The following is a 14,733-nucleotide window of genomic DNA, read 5'->3' on the forward strand; positions in this document are numbered from 1 at the left end:
TTTTTAATGTTTTCAGATACTTATATATTTATTAATTAACACGGTTGAAATTGTACTACATTATCAAAAAAATGTCTCAAATTGCAAGCAAAGCATCGCTTTAACGGGAATACAGAGTTGAGCTCAAACCAGTATCTCAGAATTCTAAACCAGGATCTTCTTATTTTCCCTCCAATAATATCATGTAGGTAGCTAAAGTTTGATAGCTTTCCGGTTATAACTTATTTGATTATTTATTTATGATTTTTCATCCTCCACCTCATCTCAATAATTGTGATTGTATGCACGCCACTGTAAAATATAACATCCACACATGGAGTAGGCTCTTATTGACGATATGGGTGGGGGCGGGATTAGCGGGTTATTTTCACGTGGATGTTTTTTTTCTATAGCTTTCTCCGGTCTATCCATTTCAATAGGGATGTGTTTTCGTTGTTCTTATTACATTTTTGTCCATATATTTTTGCACTCGAAATGTTGCACTTGGAAAATATTAACGTTTCCACTGTGCACAGACATCCTATTTTATCAAGTATTTTATTTGATGAAACAAAATGAAACTACTATTATTCAATATTGATATGTATTAATAATATTAATATTATTAGCAGGTACTTATATCTATTCAGTACACACAAATCTAATATGGTTAACGTATTTGGTTAATAAAATACATTCATTGTTCGGCAGTTTTGTAATAGCATTTGTTATACGAACCATTTCTTCAATTCAATTTTGCTTCTGTGTGCTCCTCTTTCCCATGGGCACTTTTAAGTTAAAGTCATGTAAATTCAGTCAAAGCACACTTGAGTGTTAGTTTTTGGTAACTGCTTCTGAGACATAAAAAATACTGATAGTTTACAACCAAACGTAGGATCCGGTGATACGCCCGATTAAAACTGGGTGTGGTGCGTCTGATGTCTTCAATATGTACCTTACTAAATAACTTTTGTGTTTAAATTTCTTGTCAGTTGAGAATGGCCGTTTGAAACGGACGTAACCGATCCATATGATTATTAAATTATGCAGAAAAGTGATAGGAACATACTGTGTTTTATTTTAATTAATACTAACAATAGTGGAAAATATGTAGATTTACTCATTTACTTATATCTAATAAGTGCGTGTACTTTAAATGGATATTTTCCCTATAATATGCTGTTGAGGTTTTTTTTTTGTAATTATTGATAACCATGTCCTTGCTTTTTCGTATAAGGTGGTTATTAGTAATTGTGAACAATCACAAATACCCAAGCTTCGAGAAAATCACATAAATATATTGTGTCCTCACCGGAAATCGAACCCAAAGCTCCAGGGTTGAAGGCCAGCGCCTTACGCACTGCACCACGAGAGCCGCCTGCTATTGAGGTTAAATAATACGTAGGTAGGTACTTGTCTTAGTTTTAATGAACACTACAAATTGTAATTTTTGAAAAGCCGTACAGATTATGTGCCCTGAAATATGTAAACTGTAATTGTGTTAAAAGTTAAAAATATATATATATATAGTTGGTTGAACACACTCAAAATCATATTTTTGAGAAGGCCGGTTAAGTATACGGCACACACGAGTACGTACAGAAGCAACTTGATATTTTATGAGGAAGGCTGTTGAAAAAAATCGCAGAGATTGCTCACGTGAGTGGGGTAATTAGAGGGACTTATCGCGGCGGGGTGGTGATACGTCATGATATTTTTATTTAACGCCAACAGATGGAGGGTTCTGCCTGAAAAGCGCATCATTTGTTCTTACCCGTTCAAGTTGTCATATAACATAAAGCCAATTATAATTCTCGCGGATTTAAGCAAGTTCGCAAAGTTCACATATCAGGGTGGTATCAGTACGTATTAAAATATACGGATAATTTCATTTTATTTCTAAGTAAGTAATTATAATTTTATCAATAAAAAACGTTTATTTTCTTGTATTATAATAAATACGTTTGAACGCTAGATATATTTTGTGATACCAATAAAGGTCCAGAATTTTTAAAAAATATCCTAAAATACTGCAAATAGGACAATCAAAAATGTATCAATACTTTTTCTTTCGATATGAATATACTCATCCCTAGCTGAAAGTATATTTTTTTCATAAAAAATATTTTTTATATCTTTGAAGTATAAATTTTAAAATAAAATATTTTTTTCGAAATTTGAATATACCTATAGATTATCTAACGAAACTAATATTTACTAATTTAATAACAAGTACTAAGTACTTATTGATACGTGTATTATACAACTGTATAAATATGCGAAACGAGTCCTGATTAGTATTGTATTTTTTTTACATAAATTAGTTTTAACGTGGACGAGAATTGGCAGTGATAAATATTATAATCAGTATAGTTATATACTTATTGGCCTGAAACATTACTCTCGATCCAGTGCCCCATTCTCAGTAACGCTTTTACATTTAAGGATGCCTGAGGATATGACGGGTTTGGAGGCCCCATTGCAACTAAATATGTTTGCGATAAATATAGCAATAACCGTTTTGCCGGGATGTTTTTATTCTATGATTGATTTTTTTACATGAAATGACCGCCTCACCAGCTTCATAAAAAATCCCCACAGTAAATTCTGTTACTTTTGACAGATTGCTATTGTAGCATCGCTGCATGTCAGAGTCATGACGATTGAATCTAAGCCGTTAATAATGTTATAAAAAAGTTTTTACGTAGATACATTAAGACGGTACTTCAGTGAAACGGCAAATAATTTTCAACTATAGGTGCGACGAAATTTCAGACTGGGTGGCAATCGGAGAGCGACAGACGAGCTGTGAACACGTCAATTTGTTTTGTGATGGCGACGGGGGAATTAATTCTTAAATCGTATAAAGATGACTAAAAAACGTTACCCATTTACTTGAAAAAGAAAACATGTCAATGAATATGTTATTATTATTAGTAATAGAACAATAAACCACATTAACTCATTCGCTGCCGACTATATAATGATTTTTTAATTATCACCTTTAAAATGCACGTTAATTACATCGATCGGCCGCCTGGTCATTACGCGCATGTGCGTCTTCAGCGTCCAAAGTATTAAATAGACGCATGTTGACTTTTTATGACGAATTATGTTTTGTTCTGCACGCGTCATTTGCACAATCTTCGCGTAGCGTAGTCACGATCGTTTTAGGCCGTGCCCCAGCTGAAGTATAGCCTTAAATTATAAAATAAAACTATACCTATACCTAATATTATGCTAAGTTGTCAATTTAAATATGACGAAAATATATTTTTCATATTAATATCAAAGTGTTTTACTAGCAACTAACCGATGATATTCTGTACCTATTTTAATTGGCACTTTCACGCCGTATTTGTGTTCTATGTTCTATCTGTATTTTGTATTTGAATCGACAAATACACTGCACTTGATAGTCTACATCAAGACGTGACATACGCTCGTCACGTACTAATGAAATATCGACAGAATTGACATGAATAAAAACAAACACAAACCCGTCATACACATCCTTAAGTACGTCTGAGATACACAAGTTTATTACATTGTATTTTAACAACACACAATACAAAAAAAACTATAGTTATGATACCATTTATTATATGTTATAAAAAGATGAATACTAGGTATATTGCAGTGGTGAACGGTGGAAGTAGGATGTTAAGATCCGACATAAATAGACCACACTAACTTTTGTTAATCAAACGTATTTGTTTTAATTGAACTAAGACTACAACGTGTAGATAGTATTTGTTAGTTATTAAAAATCAATTAAACCCTGCTTAATCCAAATCACAGTAGATAATAGTTAAAAAATATTTATAATAATCTAAAAGTATGCCATTAAACCATACATAATTTTAGATATTTTATAGATATAAGAATAATTTTTATCGATTTTGGTTTGGTTAGGCAGGACTTGAATGAATGAATTTTAAAAAAACCAACTTACACGTCATCTGTTACAGATATTCCGAATTCAATGAAAACAAATTAATATGTATGACTGAAGTGTTAACTATTTTGTCGGATAGTCCATTTTTCCGACCATGTCCGATCCTAATAGGATCATAATATGGGCCTCCACAGAGTGGAGGTTTGTATTAACAGATGTTTGTTTTCATTTGAAATGGATGTCAGCCACTTGCTCCATACTCTGACTCATACACAAATTGAAAAACAATATGCGTAGGTACTTGCAAGACACAGGATTCGAACCTGGGACCCACGACACTATAGACTATTATGGTTTGGTTTAGGCAGAGTTTAATTGAAGTTTAAACACTAACCAGCACCATCTGTAAATTGTATTTTTAGTTAAAAATTTTCTTTTTTAAACAATAATGTCATCTGTACAATGCATAGGTATAAGAAGTACGTTCAATTGTCAACGAGATGGATTAAAAGGCCAAGCATTCGTACAAGAAGCGACACAATAAACAGTGCAAGATACTTTTAATTCCACGCTAAGCAAGACTGAGTGCAGGCGATTGCACCTGGGCTGAGACGAGTCGCCAGACAAAAGGATTTCACGTGCAGGCGTCGCCGTCGCCCCGTACCGACGCCCGTCCCGTGATCACGACGCCACCTCCCGCGCTAAGTGTCACTATTTGTCGTTCGCGCTATTTTTCTTCGCGATTCTCTCCTAACAATGGGCGGAGAGGTATTGTAGTCTTGCCATGTCGCTTGCAGTAATTTGATGACTCTGAGATGTGATTGTTTACTGTTTTAAGTTACAGTTTCAATCACGAAAATTTAACTACTCAAGTAGAACGTAGGTAGGTTCAACGAATGAGACCGACTCTGGTACTATAATGTTAGTGGCGAAGGGTGAAGGTAGGCTGTTAAGATCCGCCATAACTAGTGCACACTAAACTTTGTCAGTCATGCGTGTTTGTTTTCGCTGAAATAAGACTGTAATACTCGTAATTTACAGACGGTGCTGGTTAGGTTAGGCTGCAAAATCAAGCCATAATAAATAATAGTCCAAAAATACTCGTCTATCTATAAAATATCTAAAATGATGCAATTAAATCATACATAACTTTGTATATTTTATAGATAGAATAATATTTTTTTTATATATTATGGTTTGGTTTAGCCAGGGCTTAATGAATTTAAAGAAGTGAACCAACAATATTTGTAATATGTATTATTAATAAGTATGAATGAAAAAGTGTGCATAATTTTGTCGTATGGCCCAAAGTATACCGAAACTATTGTGGTTTGGTTTAGGAATGGTTTAATTGATTTTTAAAAACTAAACAACATCATCTATAAATTGTAGTCTTATTTCAATAAAAATAAATACGTATGACTGACAAAGTCTAATGTGCACTATTTATGGCGGATCTTAACAGCCTACCTTCGCCGCTGTATAATGTACATATCGTCACTGTTTTGGCAGAAGACACTAATTTGAATAAATGGCATATTGAGTTAGTTATACCAAAAATGTCCTTATTTCAAACATTACCGTCTGGAAACCTTCTTAATAAATAAACAGTCTTTATTTTAAAGTCATCCTTTTTACGATTACTTAATAAACTCACATGATAGACCATTTCAAACATTTTAACAACTTCAAAGTCAAATTACTTAAAACTAGTATTCTCCAGTTAGTGTGTTCTGCCAGAACAAAGACGATATTTTTATTTATCTTTGACAAGTTCTGTATTTCTTTAAGTACCTAGTCGTATTTTGTATATAATAATAATATATACCGGTTTTTAGTTATGACTTAATAATAGTCATACTATAATATTACCAACATTGAATGCGCGTTTTGTTTACATGTTAAACATTAATAACTATATAACTAATACTATTTTTTTCGATCTTTTCCGATCCTAATAAGATCATATGGGCCTCCACAGAGTGGAGGTTTGTATTAACAAATTTTTGTTTTTAGGAGAAATGGATGTCAGCCACTTGCTCAAACTAGTATGTCCATACTCTGACTAATACACAAATTAAAAAAAATGTGTACTTGCCAGACCCCCAGGGTTCGAACCTGAGATCCACGACGCCATTATAGCAATAATAGGCCGACGCTTAAGCCGCGCGGCCATCGTGGAACTGTGTACCTACTATACAGACAATAATATTGAAAATAACATTTTTTAACACGTGTTCAAGTTTGTCCAATATTTCCACACCAGAGAATTTTACCTTTTTACAGTGACACCCGGAAGGTACCTACACATCAACCCATCAATATAATATAAATTTATACTATAGGAAAGTATGCACGTATTATTTATGGAAATAATTATCATCTTAAACTAAGTACATATATATCCCAAAGTTAATTTAATCTGAGTGTATTCCTCAAAAACATATTATATCTAAGTATTTAAAATATTTAAAATGATCACTTTCACTTTTAGATACTTACCTTTTAAGTTTAAGGCCTACGCCGTAGCACATATATTCCGTAGCACCGTAGACCATGTGCCGCAGCGTCGTAGAGTTTTGTAGTGATGCAACTAGTTGTATGAGAAGGGCCTTCGTCGTATGCTAGAGATTACCACTGAGTTTCCGGCGAACAAAAGAATTGAGGAGAGAGACCGTTAGGCGGCAGCTCAAGTGATGTGTTGTGACGACGTCATAAGAGACAACCTGCTTGACGTAATTGCAACGCGTTAATTTTATTTCTCATACACCCGGTAGTTCTTAGAATATATACGATTTAAACAATAAAAAGTAATATTATAAACTTTTAATATTCGTTAATAGTGATTTTTTATTTTATATATTATACCATTAAAATAAATATATACGTTGTCATAAACTTATATTATATTTAGGATTATAATGTAAGTTTAAAACAACTTCAAAATCAAAGACAAATGGTGTTTGAACTAACATCTATTGCATTCAGTATTATACTATAATACTATTAAGTAATATCAATGTTGAAAAAATACACGTTTGAACTAGAGATTGCAATACCGGTATTTTAAAACCGGTATCCCAGTTTCTTTCTATACCGAAATACCGGTTTTAAAAATCTGACAATACCGATATAGTCGGTATTGAAAGTGAAAACAAAATGTATTAATTAATATAAAAGGTTTAAAATAATTGTATTTTTGTCGGGTTTGATTTAATTCCATTGCCTTTCAACGCCCTTGGAGACCAGCTATAAACTTCTAGGATTCTTCTGTTTTTTTCCATATATTTCAATGGGAAATACCAAAATACCAATATTAGTATTTTCATTCGGTATTGCAATCCCTAATTTAAACATCTGAATATTTTTAAAGCTCAGCCAATAATCGTGTAATGTAATATTGTAATATTGTCATTACTATAAACATAGCATATAAGTGAAAAGCTCCATAGATTTGACAGAAAATATAATGCAGTTATTAGAGAGATGCCGAGCTAGAGAAAACGATGCAATAGACTAAATGTACGAGCAGTCGGAAATAATATGAAGTAATTCGTGCGCAGTAGCAGAAATTGCAATCTGCGCAATTTCAAGATTAATAATAGTTTTACTACAACTGTGGTTCATAGTTGGTATCAGGATTTATTCTAATTAAAATTGTGACGTTAAAAGTTTTTATTTTTTAATAAAATTTAGTTTAATTAAGAATGAGAATAATAATTAGGAATTTAATTTATGTACATATTCGCATTTTAATATATTTGATTTAATATATTAATACACCTACAATAAACTTTTCGAGTTGTTCGTGCTTTAAACTTTTAAAACTGAGCTTAATAAATGTGTTATAAAAAAACGAGAATTCCGAAGCTCATTTCCTCTGTCACATAAACTGCTCGTATAAGCTTTGAGGTCTCACGCGCTGGGTACCAACTGTGGGAATTTGACGCTAACTAATTTTCCGGAAAATGGCCCAGAACGAGCGCCGAGCTTTCTCCGCGCAAGCCTTTATACGCCAAAGTACCCACCTATCCACATCTCGGCACTAAAAGTCCTGCGGATACATGTTAGCTTTTTTCAATTTTACGTTGTCGGAGCTTTGAAAAAAAAGTTCTTATGAGAGAGAATATTTTTTAATACAAGCTCTGGATACTTTTTTTTTTACTGAAATAATATATTTTCAGTGTACATAAAGTTCATACTTAACTGATATTTTATGTGGGTTAAGCTTAATTGAAGCCCTTAATTTTGTAAATAATAATTTAATTTGAATCGTATGAATATGAATACATGATATAAATAAAGCACTATGTAAATCTTGAATTAAATTGAACAATTAAATTGTGTAATATTATATGAATCGATATGTCATAGAAATATTACTTGAATATCCTAAGCTTTTATGCATATATCAACGCATCAACATCGGAGTTCCCATACAATGATAGTGGTGATTTTAGAATTACCTCTGTCTTTACGTACTTGTATAGAAATCAAAATTAATTCCCAGATTTAATGGAAAGGACAAATTAGTTTTTTTAACAAACTACCATCAATTATGTCAAATGTGTTGGTCAATAATTTTGGTTCCTGTAATTAGTTTATTAACCTGTTTAATCATTGGCAACACATTTTTTCTGAATTATATACCAACATTGCACTTATTTGGAATCAATCTTGAATCTCTGTTAACTCAAAAATAATGAATTGTAGCATACGTTAAGTTAGAACCAGATGGAAACACTAAAAAAATCAGTTTAACCCAGTTTAAACAAATAACCCTCAAGTTTGTTTACCAAGTTTGCTTATCTGAAGCGAAATCCTCAGCGTGCTTTTTCTCTTTATAATAGTGACCTTTCCTTGTATTTCCGAGTATCTACTCGATAGTTTTTGTATGTTTAGTATACTTACCTATAAGTTAAATTGACTTATTTTTTTTGCCATTTTGATGTATACCTGACCTCAAGTAAATTAATCTAAATAATTTGTCATTAACTGTGGTCATGATTTTTTGTAATTTTTAATAAGTAATATTATATTTGAATACCATTTGTTTACCTCTACCTCCATTGCTTTTCAAGATGTGCCTGAAACGAGACGTATCAGTACTTACGTATTTTAAAATATATTTTTTAAAAATGTTTACTTTTAGAGTAATATGTTAGATGGTGGTAACTGGTAATTATGAAACTTTAACTAACGATCTCTTTTTTTCTTTGTCCACAGAGAGTTTTACTACATCCAGATGGAGAAGTACGCTCGCCAAGCAGTAAGCGAAGGAGTGAAGAGTGCAGAAGAACTCCACGTAGCTGGTGACTCTGAAATCTACAGAGTACTAAATCTGCATTATAACCGGAACAACCACATAGAGGTATGCGGACCTCAGGTGCGCTAATCTTCGCCCCTGTTTCCTATAAATCCTTAGATTTTAATATTATTTTCAGTCCCAATTTTTGCTTCACAACTTAGAGCAATAATTAATTACCAATTGCTATTAATTGTTACATTTTATGTGTGCTTTGTTACAAGTTACAACGCAATATAATTCGTACTCATATCCCATTTAAATGTCTGCATGTATTTACTGCTGACAGTACGTATAATCGCGGACACAACAAGAAAATACACGTGTAAATACGTATCAAAAAGAAAATCAGCGGCTTCTGATAGCTGGAACTTGCATGATGTATACGCATGCGCAGTAGAACGATAGAGGCAAAGTTGTCGGGGGAAAAATACTACATCGCGCAACGCATTATATGTTTACAGATTGTCATAACTTATCATTAATAGCACCATATAATGACAACAACGCGTCTCGCTTACGCTTGAAGAATGAGATTCGGAGACTGTAAACAGTTATTATCGCGATAGTTTAATTTTCACACTATTGGTGCCAGTAAATCTATGCATGTGTACAGCCGCTGTTATGCAATATTAATTATCCACGTAAATAGACATTCAATTTTATTATTAATACCCACTCATTATGATATTGAATAAATTTAATAATCACACTGATATTACAAAACAATTTTTGGGTATTGTCTACTTTGGTTCACCAGACGTTTAACAATACGGTTTGGATAGTGCCATATTATCACGAATAACTTTGAGTAAAAATTCGAATTCACGTACAATTAAATAAACTACATCACTAACTTTGTCTTGTTATCAATTTTTGAATACTACATCAGCTATAAAGTAAACAAATAAATGATGAAAAAATCTTGGAATTAAAATATAGGCAGGTCTGTAAACAATTTTCCGTGGATCAATAAAATTATTTACTTTCAGTTTTCAAGTTATCGGTAAAAGTACAGCCAGAGTAGAATTACTTATTATTTCTACTAGATAAGATATCTATTTTATCACTACATTTTGTATATTATATTTTATCAACGCCTCTGTATATATTCATAGCATACCTTAGTGTTTGTATGTTAATTTTTTGGCTCTGGCTGCATTATATTATTTTTCTTGCAATTAGAATGGCTTATTTACTTTATTATTATTTAAATAAACTCCCATAGTTTTTAATTATTTCTTTAATTATTCATATCAAACCATGTTAAACGTTTGTAAACATAATTTCTCAATAGTAACTTATGAATGACAACTTTACTGCTAGTATTACAGTAATAAATTCGTGTTTTCCTGCTTATTATTAATTAAGTACATCCATATTTGAAAACAGACAGCATTCTTCATTATTAATACATATATTAGATCTTAAATTTACGTTAATTAAGTATTATAGTAATAAATCTTTCTTAATTGATATTTGATTGATTTGAATAATTGATCGAAACTATACAAGTACGTATTAGCCACATTATCATAACCAATGATACACACACATATATATATATATATAACAATAGCGAGGGCTGGATGTAGGCTGCTAAGATTCGACACTAAAATTTATCAGTCATACTTATTTGTTTTCATTGAACTAATAATACAATTTGCAGAAAACCCTGCCTACACCAAACCATAATCGATAAAAAATATTCTTCTATCCATAAAATATATTAAATGATGTATGGTTTAATGGCTAATTTTAGATATTTTACAGATAAACGAATATTGATTTACTATTATCTAGTATGGCTTGGATTATATACATGGTTTGTTAGAATTTAAAAAAATAACAAACACTATTTACACATTGTAGTATTACTTTAATGACAACAGAAATGTTTGACTTACAAGGTTTAATGTGCAATATTTATGTCGGATCTTAACAGCCTACCTTCACCATCTCTTAAATGGTTTATTATAACCAACCATTCATTAGAACGAAAAGGTTTGCATTACCTTCCTAAAAATTCTTTTAATTTTTTGATGTACAGTTTTAAATTTTTTTTGATGTACAGTAATAAAATCTTTTTGATATTTTCGTAATTTCATTTTAAAATGATATAAATTTGTATTTAATTAAGCTTTTTAAACCCTCAAATAGATAATTCACGATTCCATTTGATTTGATAATCAATTTACTCGTAGGTATACTAAATCACTAAGTAGGTAGTATATCGTAGAGTCATAATAATAATAAAAAAATCAATACTTAATCATGACAATTTTATCTGAAAAGATAAAAAACACAAGTTATTCTATATATTGTATGACGAATATGTAAATAAGCGTGGCATTTGTTGAAACTAGAGAATATTACCTACCTCCACCTGTGTGTTGGAAAAACTCCGCACGTGTGGTTAAGTAAACAAACAGTAGTTAACTCATAACCACAATATACTATTAAATTTACTACTAAACCACTAAGTACCCACTTGGATAACCACAGATATACCTAACTATTTTTTTATCGTTTATCTATTCAATTTTATCGGTTAAATATTTGTGGGTTAAATAAAATAGAGAAGTATTAACTCTAGAAATTTGTATATTAAATTGGTTAACCACTTTCATCGTCAGGTTTAAAAAAATATATTTATTTTAAATAGTTAAATAAATCTTATTTCAACGGTTTAATATTTTCTTTTGTTTCTATTGAAATTTTGATAAAACAAATAACTTTAGACGTCCACCTGGAAACGAGAAAACCTATCTCTTAATATATTAAAAAAATGATGTAGTTTATTTATCAATTTATGGTAATACAATTAATAATTGTATATCACAAAACAAACTCGATTTACTTAAAAATATACTTGCGATGCTACGTTGTTTTTAATAATAATGGACAATTTTAAGTGTTAATTTGTAATATTGAACCATGACAGTCTAGTACCGTCAGTAATACTAGTATCCAAATATATACCTAGTACTATACCTACATGGGGGGCGGTCCGGATCCCGTGTATTATTAAACAACACGCCCTATGGGGAGATCTGATATAGTGTATTAAACAAATGTGGTAGGTAACTCGAAAAGCAAACTGAAAATAATATATTCTTTGAGAACACAATACTGAAATCAATCAGTTTCGACGTAATCCAGCATGTAGGTATGGCGTAGGTCTTTCTTCTGGGAGCTCCGGGTTTGATTCCCGATGAGGTCACAATATAAATGTATGGGATTTTCTCAATTTGAACTACCTACTCATTATCGCACCCCCAGTAAAATACTGTAGTAAGTCAAAAATTGGCATTTTGCAGGAGAGCCATTTGAAGTTTCAAATATTCTTTGTAAATACAGGAAAAGTCTGAATGTAAAAATTATTACTCATTTTTATGGAAAAACATGATCTATTTTCAACTGTATTCATAATTTTTCTCTAAAACATATACAAACGGAGATATTTGAATATTTCTGAGTTACGACTGTATTTTATTAGAATATTTGACAATTTCATGGTAAAATTTGAATCAACTCAATACTTTCTATGTAAATTTCCCTACCATCACTCTAATAATTTCAACTAATTTGTTGGGCACTGTAAAGGAAGGTTTTCAAAATATTAAGTTATGGTACAATCTTTAAAGATTTATTGAAAAAAAAATAAAAATACAATTATTAGTTCAAAACAACAAAAAAAATACTTAATTATTTAATTTAATGGGAAAATAAAATTTTTACAAACGATTTTTAATTTTTAAACATCACTTGGAAGAGAAGCAAAAATATCATAATAAAATTCACGATGTTTAGCGGTGCAGAGGAAAGCAAATCCTTTTTTTTAATTGTCATTGTTTTTGGCCACTCTTGATATGCTTTGGATAAATTGAGACCATCCATTGGTAACGGTTTACCTATTTGCTGTTGTCGAACATTCAATTTCCTACATTCTTCATAATAACTGGTTTTAAAAAAAATAATGTATGGATAGTCTCTGTCTACTTTTATAACTTTAATCTTCTGCCACAAAATTTTTTCTCTATTTTCATCCGTGTTGTAATTTTTAACGATTTCATCTGCTAGTTTTTTCATGTTGAGAAAATTATTTGTCGTCATGGGTTTAACTATCTATGGTTATCCTGTTTTCTTACTTGTTTGTACAATGGTAATCATTTGGCTGTGCACAAATATTGGTCCACTTTTTAGAGCCCTAGTCTTCTGCTGCTCAATTGTAGAATGGACGATATCGCCTTCATTTTGTTTATGCCCGGTGACCAAAAACTTATGAGAGATCGCTGTATTTTTTTGTGAATTTCCGGTGGCATATAAATACATTGCAGCAATGTATTTATTTTTATTCTGCCCGGCACAATTGTCACTGTAAAAAATAAAATGCTCATTGTGGTGATATTTTTCACATGCATTGTAATCGAGTACACAGCTACCAATTTTATTGGATCCTCGTGCAGCTTGACTCTCGTCCCACATGTATCAGTTTGCAATATTTTCAGTGATATTATAGACTGTACGATTGTACATTGCCAAACTTTCGTTTATAATAGAAAGTTGACACATTTCCGCAAGGAAGCGGTAAAACAGCCTGCAAATCATATACAGCTACATTAATGACGTTATTTTGGCCATTAGTTCGGGACTCTGCTACGTCTTTGATCTTTTCATCCTTTGCCTCTTTTTTCCAGGTTGATGTGTCTCATATTTTTCTTGAAGTTGTTTTTTTTTATCTGGTGGTGAAGAATTATTGTATAGGTCGCATTCAACGCACAAAATCTTTTTTTAGGCTTAAAGAAGCCAATATTAAATTCGTCATTAAATATGAATGCGTATAATAGTGTTCTTTTCCAAATGGCATATTGCTGTCAGCTTGTTGTTTTTTGTATAACCGATACATTTCAGCAACTGTTAATTTACCATCTAAATACAATTTAGACGTCTGTGCACGCAAATAATGTTACTCGATCACTGGGAAAGACTTAATGTGAGCTCTTATATCATTTTTTTAATCATCACCAATTTTTTTGTGATTTTTTGTGATCTCTTTGTTCTGGAATTGGCGTTCCGGAAAGAAGATCTCTTGTTTTCCACGCAGTGAAGCAGTACCTTTCACTCACCCCAAATGTGTTGATAAAGTATTTTTTGCGTACTTTTTGTATTTTACTTCCATTTGATTGTTGATAACAAAAATTGTTGCCTCTGCTGCTTCCTGTTTTTTTTGTTTGAATACTTTGGAACAATAATATCCATGCAATTAGTGAGAAAATTACGCTGTATCTCAAGATTTTCCTGTAGTAACAGAGTTACAACAGTATTTTTTTGAAAAGTATTGTTTTAGTTTTTTAGAAAGCTTCTTGTAAAATACTGTCGTAACTTAGTTACAACACTATTTTATTATCTATTTAACAGTTTTCGGAAAGTAATGTACTGTATTAAGTGCTTTCTCTCCGACATTATTTGAGTTTGAGTACGACAGTATTTTATTAAAATAGCAAAAAAAAATACGAATCCAACCACATCCATAACTCGAAAACGCCCA

The 14,733-nt window shown here is 31.4% G+C and overlaps 1 protein-coding gene across 5 annotated transcripts in view; it reads left to right on the top strand.

Annotated features, from left to right (window-relative positions):
- pros (homeobox protein prospero) overlaps positions 1-14,733 on the top strand; it is a 306,677-nt gene that overhangs the window by 287,362 nt on the left and 4,582 nt on the right. For 3 of the 5 annotated variants that reach the window (XM_085948168.1, XM_085948167.1, XM_085948170.1), the window contains one exon: positions 9,104-9,263. In XM_085948168.1, coding sequence (XP_085804294.1) covers positions 9,104-9,263 — 160 coding nt within the window. The remainder of the gene's footprint in view (positions 1-9,103; positions 9,264-14,733) is intronic. The other 2 variants (XM_085948169.1, XM_085948171.1) reach the window with 1 other exon arrangement.

This window comes from Rhyacophila brunnea, unplaced genomic scaffold (assembly GCF_057557595.1).
Source record: "Rhyacophila brunnea isolate RB1 unplaced genomic scaffold, BYU_Rbru_1.0 scaffold_20, whole genome shotgun sequence".
In the NCBI taxonomy this organism is placed as follows: domain Eukaryota; kingdom Metazoa; phylum Arthropoda; class Insecta; order Trichoptera; family Rhyacophilidae; genus Rhyacophila; species Rhyacophila brunnea.